Here is a 25414-nt window from a genome sequence, read left to right on the forward strand (position 1 = left end):
AATTTTCGGAACACCGGCGCTGCGAGATAAGATCCTCGTGCTGCAACAAAGCCTTTCATGTAGTACAATGAAGCAGAGTATCATCGCCTTATTCTAAATTCAAATATGTGCTTTTTAGGTTTTGTAAAAAAAAAATAATAATAATAATAATCTGTATTACTAATAGTATTTCTTTCAAGTAACGTTAATGATTGATATTCTTCGCTAGGCAAGACCTTAGCTTCAAACCAAGGTCACTTAGCTCTTTGGGTTACATTTGTTGTTGTTTTCAATTTGTATGTGGTTATCATGGCGTTATCTACTGATCGACGGTTTGATTTTATTGTCATTAAACATATCTTTTTTTGGTGTATCATCGATGTATTCCAAGTGAATGTGAAAGCTGATTTCATTCATTCACATGTACAGGACAAACTGTTCCGCATTAACAGCGGTTGCGGCAAAGCCGAAGGGGGATGGTTGGGATTTTTTTTCAACCAGTTATGTCCTTGCTTCTTCCCACAATGGGCGTGGCTAAAAGAACTATTCCGGTTTTACATTGGTTGTTACGTACTGAAGTTGAGTCATCTGAAATCTCATTGGCTCGGCTGCCGGCGATATATAGTGTTCTAGAACGTTCTACCGGTCTCTCTTCTAAGCAGTAAGCAAGGCGAGGCAGTTTGTCGCCATTCCAGCTTTCCAACCGGCTTATTCACCCATCTCTGTTATTTCCAGCTTGGTAAGGTCTTTGTTCTATCGGCTTTATAATTTAATATTAAATATCTGACTGTATGTAGTATATCACTGCTTTATTAAATTCAAAGAGAGTCGGTTTTCATTTTTCTTTTTTTTTATCAATTTATTGAATATTTTTCTGGCGTCCTAAACAATTAATGATTCAGCTAACGTTATATATTCTTATCGTATTAAATATCATTTAATACGAAGAGATTTTAACAAGAGATTTTTAACTTAATGCTTTTTTTGGTTTTCAATTTTGTGTTTGTCGAAAAACTCTTAAAGGTGAATTTTCGTATTATACTTAACGTTACTACAATAAAAATGCCCGAGAAAACAATACATTAAATTGTAAGCGCAACCGGCACCTCGTGTAACGTTAATCTGCTCACGCGCGTCACTCGACCTTAAGCGTTGACCATTTTTTTTTTTTCCTTTGGTCGCTTAATACTGCTTGTGTATCCCTTTATTTTAAAATTATACACGTACACACTCAGTACGACAACACTGAATTCATAAGTTGAATTTAAACGGTTTTGATCGGTTTGACTTATGAATTCCGTATTTGACCATAGAATCTTCTAGAACGAAGCTCGCACCACGTGGTCTGACGCATTTCCGCATGTTCTCCCGGGCTTTGTGTTCTGTCGTTTCAAGACCGCATGTTAACTGTAGATGGTTAATGAAATAGAGATGTATTAACTTTTTTACGTGCTATTGTACAGGGTTTAATTTGTCTTTTTTTATTTTATTTTATAGAAACTATGTCGAAGGGACCAGCTGTTGGTATTGATCTTGGGACCACCTACTCCTGTGTAGGTGTTTTCCAACATGGAAAAGTTGAAATCATTGCTAATGACCAAGGAAACAGGACCACTCCAAGCTATGTAGCTTTCACAGATACTGAGAGATTGATTGGAGATGCTGCAAAAAATCAGGTCGCAATGAACCCCACCAACACAGTCTTTGGTAGGTGGTTATTTAATACAACTTACTTTCATTCCAAAAAGTATTCGCTATGATGAAGTTGATTCCTTGCCATTCGTAGTTTCCACCAGAGGTTGAAAAACCAAAGATGGCCCAAGCACCTTCCTTGGATGTCTGAGCGAATTCTTGACATTAGTTTCTCTTTGTTGCGTTTTTATTTTTATTTTTTCTCCTGTTTACTCCATCTATATAACTTGTACTTTTTTTTTTTTTCCATCTCCTATAGATGCCAAGCGTCTGATTGGCCGCAGGTTTGATGATGGCGTTGTTCAGTCTGACATGAAGCACTGGCCTTTTAATGTCATCAATGACAATACCCGTCCCAAGGTCCAGGTTGAATACAAGGGTGAGACCAAATCTTTCTACCCTGAAGAGATTTCCTCCATGGTTCTTACCAAGATGAAGGAAATTGCAGAGGCCTACCTGGGAAAGGTGAGTGATGGTTCAGTTGTCTGGTGTGGCTCTATTGAATTCCCCTTTGGCTTTGTGTGCTTCGCTATGATGAAGTTGATTCCTTGCCATTCGTAGTTTCCACCAGAGGTTGAAAAACCAAAGATGGCCCAAGCACCTTCCTTGGATGTCTGAGCGACATGCACTATGCTGTAGTTTAACAGTTTTATTGCGTTTAGTTTCGAATGGCAGTTGAGATCTAAATTGCACTCTCTTTGCAGACTGTTTCCAACGCTGTCGTCACCGTGCCTGCCTACTTCAACGATTCTCAGCGACAGGCCACCAAGGATGCTGGAACCATCTCTGGCTTGAATGTTCTGCGTATCATCAATGAACCAACTGCTGCTGCTATTGCTTATGGTCTGGACAAAAAGGTTAGGAAACTTGCATGTCAGCAGCATTATAAGTTTGATCTATGTATTATTAGCTTCGCTATGATGAAGTTGATTCCTTGCCATTCGTAGTTTCCACCAGAGGTTGAAAAACCAAAGATGGCCCAAGCACCTTCCTTGGATGTCTGAGCGAAATTTTGAGTGTCATACAATGCGTAGATGTAAATGCAAATACTGATTTCTACTCTTTATTTTTGGTTTTCAGGTTGGTGCTGAGAGGAATGTCCTCATTTTCGATCTTGGTGGTGGCACTTTCGATGTGTCTATCCTCACCATTGAGGATGGCATCTTCGAGGTAAAATCTACTGCTGGAGACACTCACTTGGGTGGAGAGGACTTTGACAACCGCATGGTGAACCACTTCATCACAGAGTTCAAGCGCAAGCACAAGAAGGACATCAGTGACAACAAGAGAGCCGTTCGCCGTCTTCGCACTGCCTGCGAGAGGGCCAAGCGTACCCTATCCTCCAGCACTCAGGCCAGTATTGAGATCGACTCTCTCTATGAGGGTATCGATTTCTATACCTCAATCACCAGGGCCCGTTTTGAGGAGCTCAATGCTGACCTCTTCCGTGGCACTTTGGACCCAGTTGAGAAGTCTCTTCGTGATGCCAAGATGGACAAGGCTCAGATCCACGACATTGTCCTGGTTGGTGGCTCCACTCGCATTCCCAAAATCCAGAAGCTGCTCCAAGACTACTTCAATGGCAAGGAGCTCAATAAGAGCATCAATCCCGATGAGGCTGTGGCCTACGGAGCAGGTGGGTGATCGTCTTATTCGAGTGGCTTGTTGTTCGCTATGATGAAGTTGATTCCTTGCCATTCGTAGTTTCCACCAGAGGTTGAAAGACCAAAGATGGCCCAAGCACCTTCCTTGGATGTCTGAGCGACTATAGTCATTGCTAAATGGCAATCTCAAATTAGCCAAGGTTCTTATCTCTCTCTCTCTCTCTTATGTTTCAGCGGTTCAGGCTGCCATCCTGTCTGGTGACAAGTCTGAGAATGTTCAGGACTTGCTGTTGCTAGATGTCACTCCTCTGTCCCTTGGAATTGAGACCGCTGGTGGAGTCATGACTGTCCTCATCAAGCGTAACACCACTATCCCAACCAAACAGACTCAGACTTTCACCACCTATTCTGACAACCAGCCCGGTGTGCTCATTCAGGTGGGTGCCAAGTGCTTCTGGTAGATGTTTTGTCTTATCCCACCCAAGGTCCCCTTGGATCACCTTTTAATGATGACATCTTGTTTTAATTGGTGCTTAGGTCTATGAGGGTGAGCGTGCAATGACCAAGGACAACAACCTGCTGGGCAAGTTTGAGCTTACTGGAATCCCCCCTGCACCTCGTGGTGTTCCCCAGATTGAGGTCACCTTTGACATTGATGCCAATGGCATCATGAATGTTTCTGCTGTTGATAAGAGCACTGGCAAGGAGAACAAAATCACAATCACCAACGATAAGGGTAAGTCTTTCCTCTTTAAATTATTGTATGGCTTTGTGGCAGCCTGTTTCAGGGGTTAACTGGAAGTCAATTTCAGGTCGTCTCAGCAAGGAAGACATTGAGCGCATGGTGCAGGAGGCAGAGAAGTACAAGTCTGAGGATGATGTGCAGCGTGAAAAGGTGTCTGCCAAGAATGGTCTGGAATCCTATGCCTTCAACATGAAGTCCACTGTTGAGGATGAGAAACTAAAGGGCAAGATCAGTGATGAGGACAAGCAGAAGATCCTTGACAAGTGCAATGAAGTCATCAGTTGGCTTGACAAGAACCAGGTGAGTTTACAATTAATTGAGACATTTGGTCAACTAAGTGGCTTCTGGGTTACTTTTTTGTAAGCTTACACTAGCAAACTCAATGACCTTTTAACCTTGTGTTTAAACCAGACTGCTGAGAAGGAAGAATTTGAGCACCAGCAGAAAGAGCTGGAGAAGGTATGCAACCCCATCATCACAAAGCTGTACCAGAGTGCTGGAGGCATGCCAGGTGGAATGCCTGAAGGTATGCCCGGCGGCTTCCCAGGAGCCGGCTCTGCTCCAGGAGGTGGATCCTCCGGCCCAACCATTGAGGAGGTCGACTAAGCCATTCCAGAGCCACTGCGCTACCTCCATATAAATGTTTACTGTTGCCCTCTGTAGTTGGACTCCTCTAAAATTGTTCTTAATCTTAAGTTTTGGAGGACTTCAACTTGCAGAGAGATTGTTGCAATTAAAAAAAAAAAAGGGGGATTAAGGGAACATTGCCAGATCACAGGGAACAGATTTTCTACCTAGATTGCACAACCTATTTATCGGCTTGTGAAATGTGAGTTTCATAAGCCTTTTCCAACTGCCTCAATGCTTCAGAGTAAACGAATAAAATGGTTACTTATTCCCAGTGCTGCCTCTGTCTGGTGTTTTGTCTTTAAACATGCATCAATTTGCCTGTTTGTAACTCCACGTTTTTACCTGAAATACAGGAGTAAAAAAAACTTAACCTTTAAATATGAAATAAGTGTCACGTGCTGTATTTTAATTAAAAGGTCTTTGACCTATAAAATGGCTTTAAATTATGGTGAATTCTCAGCACTGAAGTCATAAGGGTACGAGAAACTCATGCTTTAGAGTAAGTTTCCATCCAGTGCATCATAATCCTACCTTCTGCATCAGCCATCTCGTATTTAATGACCGGTCCTATAAGATGAGTGTCAAATCTAATCCTCTAATGCGTTTTAATGTAAAAAACAACAGAAGGCTAAAAATTTCTAAATGACGTTGCTTAACGTTTCAACGCTCCATTACTAAAAGTTTTCCCTTTTATATAGGTAGATATGTTTTTGTAACTAAACCGAGAAATACGGAGTGGTTGCAACCCTAATGTCTTCTGCAATTCTAAGCTTGTGTCCGTCACGCAGAACCTGATTTTACCAAGTGAGACATGGTCCTGGAACAACATTGTGATTAACCAATCAGATTTGAAGCAGTTTATAGATTTTGTGAAGTTTATGCTTAAAATCACTGTTTGGTGCTTGTACATCAATGTCATTCATCTATCATTTCCTCTGATTTTAGGGATTATTCATGGTTAGGTTTAGGTGTAGGGATATGGTCAAGAATAAATTCATCACAGAATTTGGAGTAAAATGATGTTCCAGGGTCAACAAAATATGTCGACCTAGGAACACATCTAACTCCGCAAAATCAGGATGTGCGTCCGTCACAGAGGAGCAAGGAATAGCTCTGCGCAGGCGTGGACAGGCGTCCATGTTTCCACGGCAACAGTTTAGCAAACGAAACTTTCCTTCACAATGAACGTCACATCTTTCGATGTAGATAGCAGGTAAAACAGAAACATTCAATCCGGAGCACATTCAGTGGGTTTCTATACCAGGTAATATCTTAGCTCTTGTAGAAGCGATATACATTATTTCGGCGTTTAAGGTGCACTTTCTAAATTAAAACATGGGTTAAACCAGGGTTAAACACAGTCGGTTTGCAAATTCGGTAAACAATCGAGTAAACTACCAAACATTTAAAGTAATTGCATATCTAAATTAAACTTAAATGTGTTTTCACTACTCTTTAATGCTGGTTCTGTGTTATTAGACATGAAAACGATAGCCTCTGAGCAACGACGCCATGACGAGCTCAACGGGCCTGATCCACTGCAACAGACAAAAATCAAATTCAGCATCAGCAGTGACTCAATCGATAGTCCAAGGAATAATAATGTGCCTGCTTTACCGCTAACGTGGGACTCCTTAGAGTCAGATACTGAGAGTTTGGCACAAGAGAAGGAGTACCAGCGAGAGCTCCAGATGCGCATTGACCTCCTCTCTGCTGACAACCCAAAACAACATGATGCCAAGACTGACAGTGAAGAACCAGAGCATATTGATGTTTGTGATAGTCTGGATCTGAAACCAAGAGAGGTCATAGGACCACACGAGCCACTGAGGTAAGACAACAGTTGGCGATTTCCCTACCATATAAGAGACGAATATAACGATACAATCCTGCTACCAACAGTAATTGACATGACATTAATATAATAATAACAATTGCAAGGCAACAATGAATCTTTATAAGATTTACATTTACTCACCCCCATGTCGTCCCAAAACCTGTATGACTTTACTTTTTCCTCTGTGGAGCACAAATGCAGATATTTTAAGTAACATCTTGGTACTTTTTTGTTGTTGTTGTTGTTCATATAGTAACCAAAACTGCTTTTTACTTCCTTTAAAACAACTTTTGGGGAAAAAAAATAAAAGTCAGACTAGTCGTAAATGATGACGGTAGTTTTTGCTGAACTCTAGTGATTGCAAAATGAAGACCCTTACCCGTTAAATGTTAATGCAGGTGGTTGTTTGCCAAATCGGGCCTGTATTTTAGTATACAGCATCCTTATGACTCCTAAAGGCTTTCGTAGATATGTCATACATCCCACGTATGTTTCAAATGATCTTTCAAGCACATCCAGTCGCACAAGCTCAGGTGGTGGTTATGACAAATTTAAAGAATATTTTTTTCAGTTCACAGGCAGAAACAGTTCAGAGCGAAGGCTAATAACATCTGAATGGTCGATTCGGTCTATGATCATAATGAAGTTTCCTTTAGCTCAAGTTGCATATCTAATATTTACTATCAGATGCCTTTAAGTAAACACTTGTATAGGTGTTACCCAGAGGTTGAAGTACAGAAGATTAAGGCAAGCAATAAACATTCCAGGATCATAACCATGGGCGACATTCAAAACAGCAGCAAGAGTCAAATTTTGACAGTTTTGTAAATGCAGGCAACCTCTTTAAGTTATTCTTCACTGTGCTGCAATATAGTAGCACATTGTTTGATTCTTAGGCTACATCCTATAAAGATTTTTTTCTTGCCCCCCTGACTTGAGAGTCAGATGTCACCCATGACCATAACTGTCTGGTTCATGTTGTGTCTGTCATCTTCTTCAAAACTAATTGTCATTTGATTTAAGTACATCCTTTATATTTTCCACATGTGAAATTTAAGTCGAATGTATTAAACTGACTAAAAAGGCAATACAGGCAAGAATTCATTAAATGATTTCCTATTCCTATTGAATGTCCCTCTGTTTTGTATTTCAGGTTTTGCTTCTGTTCATAAAATAGACCGAATAAACAATAGCAATACCTGAAAAACACTAAATTAAATACACCAATCACCAACAAAATGACTATGAGCTTTGTGTGTTTAGCTGCTCTGCAAACAACCTAGATGACTGACAGCTTTTATTCACATCTAATAGATAATGACAGTCTTTGAAAATGATGTTTGCGCTTGCATTTTAATTGAGCCGAAATACCCACTAATTTTTGTACTTTCCAAACAAGTACCCTCATTTAGGGGAAATTAGATTTTTAGTTTGCAGGACATTACCACAATAAGGTCTCATTCAGCAGTCTGTTAAAAAGCATTTGCTTTGTTACCAATGAATGGACGAGCTCTCTGCGCTGCTGAAACACAGATTGCTGGAATCTGAAGTGTGGATCATCGCATCTGTCTCCACTTCTTCGTCTCCAGCCTATCCGTTGTGTCCGCCACTCCAAATCTGCCTCGGGATAAAAACGGGAGGCGTTTGTTTTAATTTTTTGCAGGCTGATAGCTGATGCGCTGAAGAGGTACTTAACCCCATGCATAGATTTGTCATAATGGTTATGGCGAACATTGACAAAGACTTTTTTGTTGAAACGAAGCAGCTCTCTCATCATATTTTCATGCTCAAGAATGAAACCCTGCGAATGAATGGCGTGCAGCAATATTTGGCATAATATCATTGTAGCTAATAACTACCCATTTCGTTTACATCCTCTTTACCGCACACATTGTCTTTAGAGACTCGAGTCTCGCATTCAGAATGAAATGAGCTGAAAACAATAGTCTGTGTTTCCTATTATTGAATTTAATTCTGACACATTTATATTAGCACAAGAGAGACTTTGCATGTTAAAGAGCCCGACACAGCTGCAAACCCACGGCGCATTCTCAAGACCATGTCAGTGGAATCATTACAGAGCCATTCCTTGCCCTTTTGCCCTCATTGGCTGAAGTGCCATGCATGCAGACAGCCTCGTATTTGGCATCATGGGATGTGAAGAGCATCTTGTACTATTCAGAGGCACACAACAAAGAGGCACTCTTCTAATTATTTTAATGAGATCTTTTCATCCAATGATGCTAGGAGCACATTAGGTTGTAGTTTGAACCTATTTCATATGTTTGAATTAGCCATTTGCAAAACTATCCCCAAATTGTGGTCTTCAGACCCATAGTCATTAGGGATAAGGAAAGGCAGTGGGGGGGAAGCGAATACAACACGCTATTACCATTTCGCTTCGGCTGAGAAGTGTAGCCGATTTTTTTCCTTGTGTTTTGATGGCTGTTTGAGGCATTCCGACTGCCTTCCTGACAATGCCAAAAGCACTAAACGAGACGTAGCTAGCCTGCTCTTCAATTGAAAGCTTGTCCTAAGTGTTTGAGTCTTATTTCTTCTTAACTCTTTTTGAAATATTTCAGGCAAGCTCCCCCTGAAGATGAATACACCGACTTGCGTTACGACCCAAACTGGAGGAAGAATCTGGAAGGGGCTCATTTTCTCAACCAGCTAAGTGCGAGACTTTCTCTCAACTCATTTGAGGAGTCCGAAGATAGTCTTGAACCTTTGGAGAATCTGCCTCTTAGTAGCAGGCAAGAATATGTCGTTGTCAGTAATCCACCCACAGTCCAGATGGACAATGTTTTATCCCCACCACCTTCATCTCCTTTCCACCTGCACCCACAACAGGAAGACATTCTCGATCCCCCCGAATCTAAAAGTTCTTGCATGTCCTCCGAAGGCACACCATGGGATAACGAAGAGCATCTGAATGTCCGATCAGTTCCTCATTGGAAGAGAAGCTCACAACATCCTTCTAATCCAAGGCTAGTGAGAGCTAGGGAAGACATTGTGGAACGTAACAAAGCAACTCTTGGTATCCATACACATAAGCAGGGGTCTTACCTAAAAGTTCACCAGCAGAAAGACAAAACAGAGGAAACAAAGCAGGTAAGTATTTTAAAGAATGTTCCCTCAGGAAAAATAATATCCTTATTCCTAAACTGTCTTCTGTTTCTTTTTCTGCCTTATAGGCCTTAGCGTATGTAAACCTTAACATGTTATTCTAATTGGTTGGACGCATTGGTGACCGAGTTGAAGTCCCATGGTTGACCACTAGGGGGTGAACTAACACAGCATACAGTCTGTTTCCTCAAAGTCAGATGTTAGGGTAGTTTAGGCCCAAGGCTAGTGTTATACATAGATATTTTCAATTTTTTCATTCATATCAAAAGATGACTCCATTTGTATAATTATTTCCACTTACCCAATATCATAACTCAAATATTGCTGTTGGCAACAAAAAAAAAACGTAGTGACTAATGACTGTTGCTGTCAGTAGTAGGCCTTTGTTAAAAATCTCATTTTTTTCATTTTTATATGCACTTGTTTCTTAATAGAAATTCAGTATTCAAGTTAACCACATTTGTCAAATTGTAATTTAGTACGACATTTTGTATTTCTTGTGTAATCTATGTATTTAGTCTAGATACATTCTTTTTTATGTATTCAGTTGTGTGCAACTTCACATTCTTCTTTTTAGGTACAAAACAGGTCAGATCATGTCTGGCATGACCTGACCTTTATCTTTGCTCTTTTTAAAATCTGAATAAGTGACCTTGGTGTTTTCATTGCTCTGGTTTGAAGGAGACTACACTGCCTGTGTCACGGAAATTAATTTGGCAGAAACACAGAGTCTTCAGATGGAGCATAGAGAAGAGAATGAATCATGTCTGCCTATGTAGTGCCTATTATGAGTTGATCTGCACAACAGTGGCTGTTAAGAACATCAGAGGGGCATGGTTACCAATAGGCTCTTAGTTATCAGTGCACCTGGCCCATGGTATAATTGGCAGGGTTGGCTTGTCTGCACACTGTAGCCCATGTGTATTTGCAACATTTAAGACCTTACACAGCACATCTGAGCCCAGTCCCACCTTAATGTCTCACATCAGCTGCATTAGCATAGTGAAGAGCCGTTAGCATTGTGACTCGGTAAACGGAGGAAACGCTCCCTGCTTTAGACGGTACCCCGAATGCGCCAGCAGTGCCCTGGTATGAATTCAGTGCATTGTCTTTCCGAGAAATATGGTGCGCTGTCAAGTTCCATTTATGAGGCGGCATTGTAAGACTTAAAGAGGCGGTTAATTGAAACATATTTTATTTCTTTTCTCATCTCTTTAATGGAGTGGTGAATACAGGATTTCCCCCAACAAAATATTATAAAAATATCTATTTTTGTCTGGAAAAGAGTCAGATATCAGATTTTTTTTTTTTGCTTATGAAAAATATCTGTCAAATCCATTTTTATGCCAGGTAAGGATGAGTGTAATGTATTTAAATATGATCAGTAATCCAACTTGGGCACAAATTATTATTATTATTATTATTATTTTCAATGCACGACACATTGATGTTGATTTTTTAAAATTACGTTTGAATAGAATTATATATTTGAAAATTCTTAAACACATTCATGTCTAAATCCTTCAGGAATTCAGTTACATTTGGCAAACTATCATACAACAAAGCTTTTGCAGTACAACATAACACATAAAGAGCAATCGAAATACTTCTGCCACTTGGTTAAAGTTTTGCTTTTTTGTCATTTCCTTACTATGAGAGAGAGCACAAAACCCTCATACCTTATGTTCGTTATGTAGCTAAGCATCTGTTGGTAAATTTGATACACGGCCTGCACTTTTGGCCTTTTATTTGTTATTTTGTGGCCCTGTTACCTTCAAAGGGAATAAAAAGCCCCTTAGCTCCCATCAGTTTTTAGCATCATTATTGAGGCGCGTCTTTTGGGCTTTTAAAAAGCCACTATTTACTCTTTCACAAACCCCTAACTCCCGATAATTAGCTGTGTTATTAAATGTACACAATCTCATAATGCACCAACTTCCAACCGGCATGTGTGGGAGTGATGATGAGCTCCAACAGAGACCCCTTTGATAAAGACAGAAGTAGCAGTGCAATCTTCTGCCATTGCACTCAGCCCCAATCCCTCGTCATCCCCCAGACCCTCACTTCAAAGCCAGGAACATAATGTACAATCTCTTAATAGCTCTAGACCAAGGCTCCGCGGCTCTCTGCCACTGTATACCCTACCTCAGTGTAAACGCCTAATCAAGATTGCCTGGGCGGTCACAATAGCAACCAAATGCAATTCAAGAATTGCGGCCCTTTGAAGTCTTCATCGCAAAAGCTGTGTTTCCCAGTCTTGAGGAAAATGGCAAGCTCCAATCGCCTGACTTTGTTGTGCCACGTCTCAGCCCAAGAGGCAATTACGGGCCCCAATTTAACAGAATAGATATTACGCAGCTTATGAAGCTCAAAATGCAATTTTGTTTGATCATTTCCTCAATTTGATTGAGATTATTAAAATGGCGGACAAAAGGCAGTGGTCGTGGATGGGGCAGAGGTTGTGGCCTGCTGTGGCTAAGAGGACATGAAGGGCAGGTCTGTGATGTCTGCTGCTCACACACCTGTTACAGCAGAGCACAATCTCTCTACTTGAAATGATACTTGCCCGATACAGGAAAATTAGCTTTTTTTTGCAGCCTCCTATTAACCGTGCAGAATAGCACACAATATGGTTTAAAGATATTTTAATTTATAATGAGGACCGCTGCTGCATTGCCTGTTTGTCCCTTTGCTCATGTATTGTTTTTGGTGCCGTTTTTAAATGTTAAATTCTGGCCTGTGTGATATTGAAGTACCAATTGCTTTATAAAAAATATTAAGTGACAACCCTATCAGGACCAGGGGCTTAATACAGTGTCTAAAGAGCTAGTTTGACCAACTAGCAGTTAACCAAGGGTTAATTCACAATTGAAGAGTCGTTTCAGTTCAGAGTGTGAATTGGATTTGAATTGACCAAATTGACCAATTTGCTAAATTGAAATAAAATTCAACACAGTTAATGCATTTTGGTTCATTAATGTTATTGATGCAATATGTAAACTAAATACAGACATTTATAAGTGGATCTATCTATCTACATTATTCATCCATCCACCTTTTCAGAACCACAGTTGAAGACCAATGGCTTACTTAAATATACAGATACAGATAAATAACTGTCCACTCAGTGTCTCTGGCCCAGTAACGTTGAAGGCTGTTCACAAATCTGTTCCTTGCGCACATAGCCTTTCGCTAAATAGATAGACCAGCATGGCTGCCTGTTTATTGATGGATATGTTACAACTCAGTCCACTCACTGCTGCATGTGTCTCTTTGACCTTCCTCTATTCATGCTTTCAGAATTAGCCGCATGCATTCAGGGACGCCGCAAGCTGTCAATACCATCGATCAGCGAGAATTGTCCTCAGCAGCCAAAGTGACTGGAAGTTTACTAAATGATTTTCATTACAGCATTAGCTGTAGATATTCCGCCTCTGAACAGGTACATTAAGAAAAATTGAGAGAGTGCACTGATGTAACGTGGCCGTATCTAGACACTTACCTCCGAACTGCCTCGCGAGAATCATTTTAAAGAGAATCAATAAAACACTCTACTAGACACACGTAAGTCAGCTCAGAGGAGCAGTGGTTAGTAATTAAGAATAAAAAGTTGATCAGAAGAAGTCAGTTGAATTGGTATGCTTGCCAGACACTCAGGGACAAATTATTTTATAGACAAACCTGACTGTCTGTCAGCTCCGTTTTTTTGAGTAGGTGGATGATTTATTGCAGCTCTGTCGGAATACATTTATGCCAAACGCTGTGTGTAATTTATCGCCCAGACATTTCTTCTCATACTCATAGATGTATTTGTTTCACTCTCACGGTGCACAGTTTGCCCCTGTTGTTTGCGGTCAATAGTTGAATATAAATATGAGGCGACATAATAGCATTTCATCGACACGGCAACAGATGAATTGTTAAAAGGAGGCTTATCAAGCAGTCGACCCTTACACTCCCCTCTCCCTTCTTTCTTCTCTTCTCACAGCCCAAGCAAACCTCCTACAAGACTATCAGCACTCATAGCCCGGAGAGTCAAGACAATGTCTGGGATCTCGAGCTGATGTGGCTCCAAAAAACACAAAAACTGAAGGTAGAGCTCACTTTATTGATTCCATCCATCTCTATCTGTGCAGACGTAGGTGGGGCTGTTTGGCACAATCCATTGCCTTAATGCATAACAGTCTGCGAGGGCGTCCTCTCAAGATGAAAATGTCTGCACAGTGGGCACACTGTCACCCGGGATTTCATTTCTGCTGTGATGGACACAATTTCTGATAGAGTTGTTCAGGCACAATGGAGCCTCTGAAATGTCTTGAAAAGGAGCCTGTGCTGAGGAAAGAGGGGGAATGGAGAAGCATCATTATTTTGAGCACTTGAACGGTCACCTTAATGCCAGCAAGCAGAGGAGTGTAAATATTTTCCCATTAAGAATGGTGCCAGCCGGTGTTGGCTAAATCAGAAGCATTGCATGCTGAGGCACAGCCTCAGACCTCACAAGAATAATGTCCGGACTCCGGAGGTCTCACGTGAATGCCAGGCTCACCACAAAAAAGCATTATATAAATGCTCCTGTCTTTATTTCTCCTCGGTTATGAAACTATCCATGAAGCCACATTATTTAAGGACATATCTCTGCTCAGTGAGATGTATTCTTTTAGCCAATTAGAGTGCGTGGGGCACTATTTCCAAAATCTTTGTCACGACTTGAATTTGAAATTTAATTTTGGTCATTTATGCTAATATCATCCTTTTGTGCCTACAGACATTGAAAAACAACATCTAGAATTTAGCTTCATGTCATCTTAACACAGAATACATCTCAAATGCTTTGGTCATAATTTCCTTTTTGTTTTTGTCTCCTACTTACTGCAGAGCCATAAGGAAAAAAAGGAACGGAAGAGAAGGGAACGAACCAGCAACCACCCAGATCAGCTCAAGCCTCCAGTTCCTGAATCCAAACCCAAAGCGCACCTTACAGGGAGAAGTGTCATTAGTTCAGATCTTGTACCGCAGGACTCTGAGGAAGCTTGGACCCAGGACCCGCTACAACACCATTCTGGACTTCCATCTCACACTCATGCTCCACCGACTGTCAACCTTAACATAAACCTCCACACACCTGCTAATCTCGCACAGCCACTGAATCTTTCCCAGAAAGAGACCATTTTTACTCTTGTTTCTCAAGCGCTGCAATGGGATAGGCCTGATCTGTTTAACCAACTCTTTTTACAACAAGGTTATCCATTTTCCCCATATGCACCTCCTAATTCAGTAGGGCAGATGGGACTGGCTCCAAAAGCGGTTGTATCTTCACCAGCCCCGAAGTCTGGAGTGGTACAAGCTGTGGACATAAGTGTTCCTCAGAGGCATGCTGGGAAACCCACTTCTAATACATTTGAGAAGTCATCATTCAGGAATCACAGTAGGCAAGTCCAGAAACATTGCACACTACTATACTGTTTTTAAGGCTGCAGTGTGTCGTTTTTCAATCAGTTTACATTTACATTTACATTTACATTTATTCATTTAGCAGACGCTTTTATCCAAAGCGAGTTACAGATGAAGACAGTGGAAGCTATCAAAAACAACAAAAAGAGCAATGATATATAAGTGCTATAACAAGTCTCAGTTAGGTTAACACAGTACACGTAGCATGGGATTTTAACTAATATAATAAATAAAAAGAAAACAGATAGAATAAAAAATAAAAGAATAAAGAATAGAGCAAGCTAGTTAGCTAGTTAGAGGTCTTTACACATACACACACACATACATATACAATTGCATAATAAATGAAAAGAAAATAGAATACAAAAAGATTAGAAAGGTAGTTAGATTTTTTAAAGAATAGAATTAGAATAGTGAGTGTTAAAGTTAGAGGGTCAAATAAAAATGGAAGAAGTTTATTGTGGGTCATTGACACTCATATTTAGCCATACCTGTTAATTTTCTAAAACATGCAATTCATTCATTTAATGACTTTTATACACCATTTCTGTAATAACAATGTTTTTCATTTTTTGAATTAACATTCATATTATAATAATATTATAATACAGCTTTCATGATGACATAATAAAAAAAAGCCTCATTAGAATGACCATAAACTTATTAAGTGTTAGGCTAGATGTTTTATTATTCTTTCTTAGAAAAAAAAAAAAAAATCATATTTTACATGCTAAATATAAACTTTGCATAAATGTTATGCTCCATGTTTCCATAGGATACCAACGCTAAAATTGCCCACGTCTCCTCAATTGGAGACCAGCCTCTATCCATCTGAGCTTTTGCCCAGTGATGAGCAGAGCGTGGGACCCTGTGCGCCCCCAACACAAATCTCTGGTCCTTACACAGTGCTGCCCCCTATAGCCCGAGCTATCGGCAGTGACGCTGAACTTTCAGATAGATCAGAGCAGCATCTGAATCCAATCCACAAAAGCAGCTCAGAAGGTTACCTTTCACAGATGGAAAAACAGAGACAGCTGAAGGCACAATCAAATTATAAGGTGTGTATATATGTGTTTAGATTTTTTTTTATCATTTATCTAGAATGTGACTTATATTTTATACCCTGGTACTACTGGGCTGCAAACAAGTTTTCAGTCTTCAAAATAAATGTAAAATATAATATTTATAATATTATAGAGATTTTTTCACATTATAAAATAAATTATATTTAAATATACATTTTATGAAGGGAGAATCTTGTAAGGAATCATACTTATTCGTACATGGCATCAAAAAGTTTAAAAACCCCAGATTTAACCCCATTCTTGTTATAATTAGCAATATATCAAAACAAATAGCATAATAACTACAACACCCAGTTTATACCTTTAAATTGCCATGCCAGTATCTCAATGGGGCTTGTTGCAGATGTAACAATTATTGTGTGGGCCGATTCACACAGCAGGTTAATTGTATAAGTAATTGAAGACACTCTTAATTGCAATGAGATGATGATATAAGACACAGTCACAAAGACGACACTGAAAAGCGTTAGAGGATAAGGTGATTAAGCAGCACCCCCGTCTGTGCAGAGCAGGGCTGGTAAGATGGTGATTTGCATTTAATGATGGCCTCTTTGTCCTCTAGCACCTTGAGTTCTGCAGGAAAGTCCCTCTCAGGAACAGATGTACTCAACCGCTGCCATTAAAACAGAGAGGATATTTATGTTTACTCAATATTTGTGTCTGTTCAGTTAAAGGAGTGATTGAAAGTTCACCCCCAAAATTTAAATGATGGCATCACTTACCCTCATGTCATTTGTGTACGACTTACTTTCTGCTGTGGAACTGTTTTTGTACATATGATGGAATAGGGGTCCAAAACAACATCAAACTATTACTGTCATTGTAAAGAGGAGAATATATATATATATATATAAAACATATATATTTATGTTTTTCAAGATATTATTTTGTGTTCAACAAATGGATGAAAGTTGGATTTAAAAAAAATAAAATTTTCTGAAAATGTAATCACCTTAAGGCCATCCACCATGTAGATGAGTTTGTTTCTCCTTCTTGAAGATGTGTAGAATTACATCACAAACTCTCAAATGGATCCTCTTTGGTGAATGGATGCTGTCATGAGAATCCTAACAGCTGATAAACACACCACAAGATAATCTACAAGACTTCAGTCCATGAATTAACGTTTTGTGAAGTGAAAAGCTATGCGTGTTTAAAATAAACACATTCTTAATTAAGACGTTTTTAACTTTAACCATTGCTTTTGACTAAAATCAGAGTTCTCTAATCATAAAATTGCTTTATGCACAGATCAAGAACCATTTACAATCGTCTTTTACAACACTTCTTAAAAAATATGTTGGTGGATTTTGATGTGAAAAGACAACAGGGTATGGATTTTTCACTGGAGAAATGATGTATTATGTACTATTCCTATTCCTATAATTATTCCTTTAAATAATGAAAGAGTATTTATTTTTTGGGGTGAACTATCCCTTTAATTTATCATAGTATGTGTGCTATTAGGCTTCTAGATCAGTAACATTTTTAGTGCCACATGAACATGTCACAATTTAAGGATCATTTTGTCATGGGACACATCCACTTGATGCTGTATCCGGATTATGCGGTTCTTACACCATAAAACCAATTGCTTTCCTGGGAGAAGCTTGCTCTCCTCACCTTGATGTGCCCGCCATCATGTCTCATAGGATTATGGGATAAATTTGTAAAACAGCTAGTGTGGCAGACCAAGGGGAAGCAGATCAGAGTGGAAAACAGCTGTCCTGCAGTGTCCATGACCAATGGCTGAATCCTGAGAACCTGAAGGAGCCTGACCTGATTAGTGCTTTTGTTTGCGGATTGTTGCATGAGGGCACTTTAGGATTAAGACCGTTTTTCTCACAGTATCTTCACTATTTAAACATCCATGTGGATAATGAATATATGCATTACAAAATTGTCTTCTCAGGCTTATTCACTGAAGGACTACAAAAACATGAAACAGGAGGTGAGGCTTGGAGGTCTTGGACCAACAAACACAATACCAGAAGCTGTGGTAAATACTCACTTCAGATTGTATAAAGACTTAAGCATATGACGATATTCACATATAATGTTGTTTAATCAGAATAATTTGTGTGTGTGGAGATTTAGGAGAAAGACTCAATGGATAATTGGTGATCTCCTTGTTGAATATTGATTTAGCTAATCCCTAATTGCTACGTCCAATTGTCAAGTGAGGGCCGTGTCTCTATAACCCCCTCTTTTCATTTCCTCATGAATTTAAAAGACTTGTGTTTCTGAACACAATAGAAACGGACCAACTAATCTAATGAGCACAGCTCTCAAAAAGCAAACGGAGACATTTTCCAGCTCGGCTGATGTAAAAATTTCACATGAAATAACTGTTTTCGCACCGCTCACAGCCTGAGAGATGTGTTAACACTGATTCTGAAAGGGATGATGAGTTTTATTTGGCTTTGTTTGCTGCTGTTGAGTAGCTTCATGGAGTGAAATTCAAAGAAACAGAGGGGCCTCAAAGAAGAAATGGCTTAGGTAATTAAAGTTCCCTTTTGTAATCTTGCTGCTCTTTCTTTCACTCCTGTCAGGCAGAGAAAATTAGACGACAGAAGCTGTATTCAAATGTGATCCGCGAACAGAACAAGAAGATAAGTAGGATTCCCTCTCTGTCGGCCAAGGACCCAGTGGGCAGTGACAACAAGGACATCATTCCCAGGAGGAAGGTAAGAGAATCTCATTCTGAAAACATGAGCTTTATTTATTCTCTACATCATATATTGTATGTCTTTCATCCCAAGTGGTTTACGTGTGTATATGTTATCATATTTGTATTTCTTTTCTTTTTATTTATTTTTTGACCAGGCTTTAGAATATGCCAAAACGATTGCAAAGCCCAAACCCCCTCCAAAGCCAAAGGACAGAAGCAGAGAGCAGAACGTGAGCACACGGTTTGAAATGGACCCATTCCATCTGGCCACTCTGGAGATGCTGAGACGGCACGAGGAAGAGAAACGTGCCGTGGCTCGCTTCAGAACCATTCATGCTATTTAATTCTAAAAAGCACCCTGCATACATGAGTTTTATCAGTTGCACTTCTATAGAACCCTTATTTTTCCTTGCTTTAACTTTGTGTGTACTGTATATATGCATACTGCTCATTATAATCCCGCTCAGTTGCAAATCACTGGAAGTGGAACAGGTGCGTAACATGTAATCCACTGCATACTCATTTCGAAAGCCATTTTTTGATCTAAAGAAATCTCGAATGAAATGCTGTGGGGTTTTGTTGCTTGGCTTTGCATTATCCTGCTATTTTCCCATTGTTTCAATAGATCTGTGCACAAGAGCAATCTCTTAAAGCACACCTGGATGCACCGTTAACCCAGTGTAATGTGCCGTTTTCTGTCAGTTCCCGGCTATTAGTCTGATTATATCCACTTTCGCCTGCCCTTTTCTTTCACCAAATAGGTCAAATAAGGATGGCACTTTGAAGCCACCCTTATTAGAACACACAAACTTGTATTCTGTATTTTAAAGTGATAATTTTCCCCCTAAAACAAGCTCAAGCACCAATTTCTTTAATGGAAGCTTTAGATCGTTATCAAAGAGCTATTTACTCCTATGTAATATTTTAATTAGATTATAGCCTCTATTTAACCCATCATGTCTGCTTTGATACTCTGTGTTTTCAGTGTTAAGCCTCAGAGGCAAGGCTAATAAATGCTGGACCTTTTGAATTAATGAGAAATGCTGCCTTTCCAGACCGACTCTCTTTGCATCTTTTATTTTTTTCACCCTCTCTCTCTTTTTTCCTGCCATTGAAATCAGTTAATTGAAGGGGTCTCTCTCAACCGCACATGAAGGAGGTTGAATTAGCATCCCTTTTTACGGATTGGGAGACTGAGGCAGGCTTTGATCTGTGGGCAGTGCTGAAGGAGGCGGCAAGCCCCCTGAAAATGAGCTGATGGCTCTGCTATTAGAGCAACATGCAGATGCGTCCATGTGTTGCAAAACGCTTAATCTTTTAATTGATCACCTTCCGCACAGCCTATTCTCTTGCAGTGTTTTATTTTCCGCGGCTAAATCAGAATCACGTTTTGAAAACGACATGAATTGCTTTTCAAAGGGTGGAAGTGTGCCACATACCCTGTTAGAGTAAAAAAAAAGGGGCTGTTGCCGCAAATGAATGAGCTACTCCTTGCTACACGTTAACATTAATATTTGATTTAAAAATGTCAGTTTTATAATTATTTACCATATATAAATATATATATATATATATATATATATATATATATATATATATAAATAAATATATATATATATATATATATATATATATATATATATATATATATATATATATATATATATATATGCTATTTATTTATTTATGTTTACAAAATATTTTAGACGAGTCTAATTAAATGTTAATAAAACTGCTGTGAAGTATCTTCTTCAGTTAAGAACTAAGCCCCTCTCATCGAACTCAAAAAAATGTTGAAGCTATGCAAGTAGCCTATGCCAACAGGGTTTTCAAATAATGTTTCAGTAACAACAAAAGTTGACAAGAGTGAACTGACAGAACCGAAATCGTCGCGAGAAAGTTGGTAACCATAGCAACGGCTGCGCAATCCGGACGGTAGCTGGGCCTACTTCAAAAAAGTAGGCTACTGTTGGCTTATTTTTATCACGTTATTATAGATTTACACATCAGAAATATAACACGTTAACCTTTTGTAAATCAATTGATAGAAACTTTAAAAGGTAAAAGATTAAGCCCTACTGACTGATATTCCTTTTAAACATCCTTAAAAGTTATTGAGTAATTCACACCCTGAAACTAAACTGCAATAACTACACCGTTATTAGACTAATAAAATTCATGCCAAGACTTTTTTTGTAAGTCGCATAAAACTAAAACGATACTAACAGAACAATGACCAAGTGTGTCATAAAACTGGATTTAATATTTGGCATAGGAATAGTGTATGCTAATAGCCAACAGTATAAGGACAAATTGGTGTATATCGATCGTCCAAAAACAATTCCAATATTCTCACTCCATTCCCACAAATAATATTTTCCACACATCCGATTTCGAAAATATGCTCACATTCAGACTCCGATCTCTGAAACACGGTTGATTTCAGAATATTAATTATACTGATTCTCATATTCTAATCCTTAAAGTTAGTCCCATTTATTAGCTACATCTATCCAGATATTCCCATTGACTTTATAGGCTATTTTCCAGTTATCAATGAAGAATAGGGGGAAAATGACAAACAAGGAGCAGAGCTAAATCATGCATGCTCACGCATTCGTGCATAGCAATGATGCAAATACTAGTTTTTATTGACAAATCAATAGATTTTCCATGTGATTTCTATTTATTATTATTATTATTCAGTCTAATATTAGTGTTAATAATGTTGTTATGTATAATCTGGACTTTTATTAGTTTCTCTATTAATGTTCGAAATTGTGATAACCCGCAGCTTTGAGGAAATTATGAATTCATAAACTTTCAAAGCACAAAAAAGACGCAGCTCGTTTAAGAATTGTCTTAGATAATTCACTCAATGTACATTTGTTTATATACATTATTTGTTTTAACAAATGGCAAGTCACAGTTTTTGAGTTCATAAATATGTCAGTCTACAAAACTCCAACCAATATCATCGTCTCGCTAAAGTGCTGAATATCTTAAATGTTACACTTCAATTGTAATGGAAATTAATGGTTACATCTGTCGAATGATTGTTTATCAAGTACATCATAAATCTATTTACAGACTGTCAGTATACATTATATCATTCATTCCAAATTTACAGAAATGATCAAAGTCGTCCGACACAAAGCCATGACTATTGTGATAATAATATTAATAATAATGTGGAATAGACACGTGTCATTTAAAGTCCTTCAGCTGTCCAGAATTTTCTTAAGCGCCTGAACAGTATAACAGTAGACCAATGCTCTCTCGCAAAAAAATAAAAAAAAATAAAAAATAATTGTTCATGGGGTGATGATACTAGAGTAAATGTTCAGGAGAGCAAATGTCATCTTCAATATCGACATCATCTTCATTGTCGTCCAGCGTGTATCTGTCCGGGCTCATGCCGTTTTTACCGTCTGTACTTTTCTCGTGCATTTCGCTCTCGCTCGTGTTCTCCAGCGATCTGTCTGCATCATTTGGGTTTTTCTGATCGTCTTGTGTTTTCCTCAGTTGCTTTTTATGCTTCATCCTCCGGTTCTGAAACCACGTCTTTACCTGCGCAAGGCAAACGAATGATAAGCCTTAGTGAACTCCTGATTCGTTTTCATAAAAGGTTTGTTAGCACATGTAAGATCTTAAAAATGTTATCTAAGTTCTTCAATTATATTAATCGTTATTACCTGTGTTTCCGATAGACTGAGCGCAGTAGCCAGCTCCACGCGCTCAGGTGTGGACAGATATCTCTGGATCTCGAACCTTTTCTCCAGTCCGGATAACTGTGAGTCTGAGAACACTGTTCTGGCCTTTCTGCGTCTGCAGTGCTTCCCTGGTAAATCGGGGTGATGCTGAAATAACGCAGGCATCTGCATTCCTTTTGCAATGGAAACATAATAGTAATCATTAATACATTTTGTTCGAATTTAGATTAAGATTGCAGCCTTGTAGAAAACTTTCCATGTTTATGTTTCAGTCGCGTTTTCAAATTAACAGCGCAGGTGAAAGCGAAAAGTGAAAAACGTACAATATAAATCAGAAAAATATATATTTATTGTTTTAATCTAGTTAATTCTTTTATTATTTTCCCTCCGTAAATAATATAATCGATTAAAAAAATACAGATGTGGTTTTAATTTACAGGTGATTTAAAAAATAATAAGAATTATTATTATTATTATTATTATTATTATTATTATTATTATTATATAATCATAATAATATGTGGTTACTAATATAATTTACAAATGTATAATTTACAAATTCTAACCCTTAAAAATACGGTCGTCAATACAGTCACGATAATGGAAACAAAATAAGATTTGTCTTGAATAAAACCAATTGATTTGAATGTTATACCACACGAAGCAAATTTTAGGGTAATTGACATCATATGCTTTCACTGTACCATTTTACCAATATTAAGGTTTAGATTATGGAATAATTTCTAAAATATTAACTGTAATAAGGCCTGTTTGATATCTTCCATTCATAGCCACAAAGATACGCGACTTTGTAAGCATACATCCATCAAATGCATAGAAATTGCATAATTTTCTTCACGTAAAGGCCCGATTCTAGGGTTGGCTACTTACCGGAGGTGAAAAAGTATGGATGGTGTTCGGGTTTGTGTAGCGGATGATGCGGATGATGAGCCAGTATCGGTGTAGGCATGAGTGGATATCCATACTCTATAAGAGGCATCCGGGAGGCAAGAGAGTTTGAAAAGGGCGAGGGAAACACCTCTCGTAAAGGTTTAGGTTTATGTAGTAAAATATCTTCAATGAAGAAAGACGTTGACCTTTGAGCCGGCATCTGAGGGACCGGAGAAATGTAGTTCAGATTCATCTCAAAACTTAAAAAACAGGGACAGTCCGTGGGGCTTTTGATGCCTGTGTCGCAAACAGAATCACTCAGTTGGTCCCAGTCTTCAGGACCTTAAAAGCTGGAACGTAGACTCGTTGGCAACCTGTGCACGCTGGTACAGGTACAATACTATTTATTTGGATCGAGACTGACAGCAGCAAATCAGGAAGTAGATTAGCACTCAACCAATGGCGCGACGGCTGGGCGGAGGATTGAACGACTTCTTTACGGATTAATTATGCAGGCGGCGGGAGGAGCGGCAGGGTCGCTCCCCGTGGTGCTGAAAAAGCCTCGCTACAAGAGCCCTGTCCCCGCCACAGTCACTCCTACATAAGCCTACACTTTCACTGTACACTGGCTTAAAAGGCGCGTGGACCCGTCAAGAATCCGAACAAAGAGCTGACAGCGTTTAAAGAATTCAAAATAATGTACCGCACCTGTTAGCTACAATCCATCTGAAGCTTGGGTTACCACTACCAGCGTTAAATTTACACTCGTCTTTGCGAGTTATGTAGCTATTTAACTCTGTTTGTTGGATTCTTGCCTAAATTTTTTTTAGCTAATAACCAAATCAACAAATTATTGTGGCTGGAATAAAAAAAAAAAAAAAAAAAAAAAAACGTTACACATTCAGTCAGTCATATGCTAACAATTTAGGCTAAATGTTTGTATCGTGAGTTCTGTATTTAAACCTACCTGCAGGATCGTTACTAAAAAACAACTAAAGATAGCCAACTAATTATGAGTGAATTAAACCCAGTGTTAGCCTATATACATTTACAATTTTATAAATAGCACTTCGGTTATGACCATTAACATTTTCATCGCTACCTTTACGAAAATTATTCTTGGTTTTACAATAAATACAGCGAAAACAAAAACAAAAACTTGGTAAATATAGGTAAACCAAGGTAACCACAAATTAACAATTTGCTACAGAAACCAAAGTTTAACCATGGTAGCCAATTTGTAGTAAAAAATATGGTGCAATCTGCAAAAAATAAAAATAAATAAAAAATACTATACACTTCTAATACCCCCCCCCCCCCATAAAATAAATAAATAATCTAAACATCTAAGGGTAGCTCCATATTTAAGCCTGATTGCTTTAATAACGAGAAAATATTTAAATAGTCTAATGCAAAATAACTCATTTTTAATAACTCAGGACAAAACAACAACAATATTTTCTGAACGTCTCTGATTCTCATTTCTTGGTTAGGGTAAGGGTTTTTCTTTTTTCATTTATTGGTGAGGGAACATGTAGGCTGTTTGGTATAATTTTATATTATTTCATATGACGGTACAGGGCAAACAGGGCTTCCGTGAAATAGGATTTAATTGTAGATATTGAAATCTGCGAGGATACAAGTGTGCTTGAGTTCCGTCTCAACTGATGGAGCGGTAATTTGTTGATATCGTGTTGTCATCACATCTGCAATCACGGGGGCTAATGGTAAAAGTGTTTCATTATTGGCAGAAGTCTTGCAGCAATGCTATTAGGTAATTAGGTTGGATGTTAGAACGGAAGTAGTAATAATCCTCGACCGCAGGATTTCCATTTGATCAGATGAGTTATAGAACAAATTATTTAGCTACTGGATTCAATTGGTCAGGAAAATACAGTATTCCTGCAAATCTGAGACAAGGCTTCATTAGTGTTGGTGTATTTCAAGAAAAATGAAGACCAGCTAAATTACAGAATATCACAGAGTTTCT

General features: G+C 38.7%; 3 protein-coding genes and 4 non-coding genes across 8 annotated transcripts; 6 read left to right on the forward strand and 1 right to left on the reverse strand.

Annotated features, from left to right (window-relative positions):
• Window positions 1-555: 555 nt before the first annotated feature.
• On the forward strand, window positions 556-4921 carry hspa8 (heat shock protein 8). Its single transcript, XM_052567844.1, has 9 exons — window positions 556-718; window positions 1477-1686; window positions 1931-2136; window positions 2376-2528; window positions 2752-3307; window positions 3510-3712; window positions 3813-4011; window positions 4088-4320; window positions 4432-4921. The coding sequence occupies exons 2-9, from the start codon at window positions 1482-1484 to the stop codon at window positions 4624-4626; spliced, it is 1950 nt and encodes a 649-aa protein (XP_052423804.1). The 5' UTR covers window positions 556-718; window positions 1477-1481; the 3' UTR covers window positions 4627-4921.
• LOC127966923 (small nucleolar RNA SNORD14) lies at window positions 1731-1826 on the forward strand. The gene has a single exon (XR_008155747.1). It is a non-coding gene; the product is annotated as a small nucleolar RNA SNORD14 (small nucleolar RNA).
• Window positions 2198-2293, forward strand: LOC127966924 (small nucleolar RNA SNORD14). Its single transcript, XR_008155748.1, has one exon. It is a non-coding gene; the product is annotated as a small nucleolar RNA SNORD14 (small nucleolar RNA).
• Window positions 2584-2679, forward strand: LOC127966925 (small nucleolar RNA SNORD14). Its single transcript, XR_008155749.1, has one exon. It is a non-coding gene; the product is annotated as a small nucleolar RNA SNORD14 (small nucleolar RNA).
• LOC127966921 (small nucleolar RNA SNORD14) lies at window positions 3341-3436 on the forward strand. The gene has a single exon (XR_008155746.1). It is a non-coding gene; the product is annotated as a small nucleolar RNA SNORD14 (small nucleolar RNA).
• Window positions 4922-5702: 781 nt separating the features above from the next.
• jhy (junctional cadherin complex regulator) lies at window positions 5703-19492 on the forward strand. Of its 2 annotated transcripts, none has more exons than XM_052566655.1 (9): window positions 5703-5863; window positions 6130-6481; window positions 9070-9598; window positions 13602-13706; window positions 14489-15042; window positions 15840-16122; window positions 18062-18148; window positions 18702-18836; window positions 18976-19492. In XM_052566655.1, the coding sequence occupies exons 2-9, from the start codon at window positions 6132-6134 to the stop codon at window positions 19162-19164; spliced, it is 2232 nt and encodes a 743-aa protein (XP_052422615.1). In that variant the 5' UTR covers window positions 5703-5863; window positions 6130-6131; the 3' UTR covers window positions 19165-19492. The 2 variants fall into 2 exon arrangements, with proteins under 2 accessions (XP_052422615.1, XP_052422614.1); XM_052566654.1 differs by having other exon boundaries at window positions 5704-5914.
• A 2506-nt stretch (window positions 19493-21998) lies between these two features.
• On the reverse strand, window positions 21999-23856 carry LOC127966156 (brain-specific homeobox protein homolog). The gene is made up of 3 exons (XM_052566977.1): window positions 23425-23856; window positions 22516-22706; window positions 21999-22390 (listed from the first exon to the last, which is right to left on the reverse strand). Exons 1-3 carry the CDS (start codon window positions 23675-23677, stop codon window positions 22151-22153), a joined length of 684 nt encoding a protein of 227 aa, XP_052422937.1. The 5' UTR covers window positions 23678-23856; the 3' UTR covers window positions 21999-22150.
• Between the last annotated feature and the right edge of the window lie 1558 nt (window positions 23857-25414).

This window comes from Carassius gibelio, chromosome B10 (genome assembly GCF_023724105.1).
Source record: "Carassius gibelio isolate Cgi1373 ecotype wild population from Czech Republic chromosome B10, carGib1.2-hapl.c, whole genome shotgun sequence".
Lineage (NCBI taxonomy): Eukaryota > Metazoa > Chordata > Actinopteri > Cypriniformes > Cyprinidae > Carassius > Carassius gibelio.

Coding starts and splice junctions, on each gene's coding strand:
- hspa8 (XM_052567844.1), top strand. CDS start 1,482: ATGTCGAAGGGACCAGCTGTTGGTATTGATCTTGGGACCACCTACTCC. Junction 3,713..3,812: donor AGCCCGGTGTGCTCATTCAG/GTGGGTGCCAAG, acceptor ATTGGTGCTTAG/GTCTATGAGGGTGAGCGTGC. Junction 4,012..4,087: donor CACAATCACCAACGATAAGG/GTAAGTCTTTCC, acceptor AGTCAATTTCAG/GTCGTCTCAGCAAGGAAGAC.
- jhy (XM_052566655.1), top strand. CDS start 6,132: ATGAAAACGATAGCCTCTGAGCAACGACGCCATGACGAGCTCAACGGG. Junction 9,599..13,601: donor AAACAGAGGAAACAAAGCAG/GTAAGTATTTTA, acceptor CTCTTCTCACAG/CCCAAGCAAACCTCCTACAA. Junction 18,837..18,975: donor ACATCATTCCCAGGAGGAAG/GTAAGAGAATCT, acceptor TTTTTTGACCAG/GCTTTAGAATATGCCAAAAC.
- LOC127966156 (XM_052566977.1), bottom strand. CDS start 23,677: ATGAATCTGAACTACATTTCTCCGGTCCCTCAGATGCCGGCTCAAAGG. Junction 22,707..23,424: donor TCCATACTTTTTCACCTCCG/GTAAGTAGCCAA, acceptor CCATTGCAAAAG/GAATGCAGATGCCTGCGTTA. Junction 22,391..22,515: donor TCAGTCTATCGGAAACACAG/GTAATAACGATT, acceptor TGCCTTGCGCAG/GTAAAGACGTGGTTTCAGAA.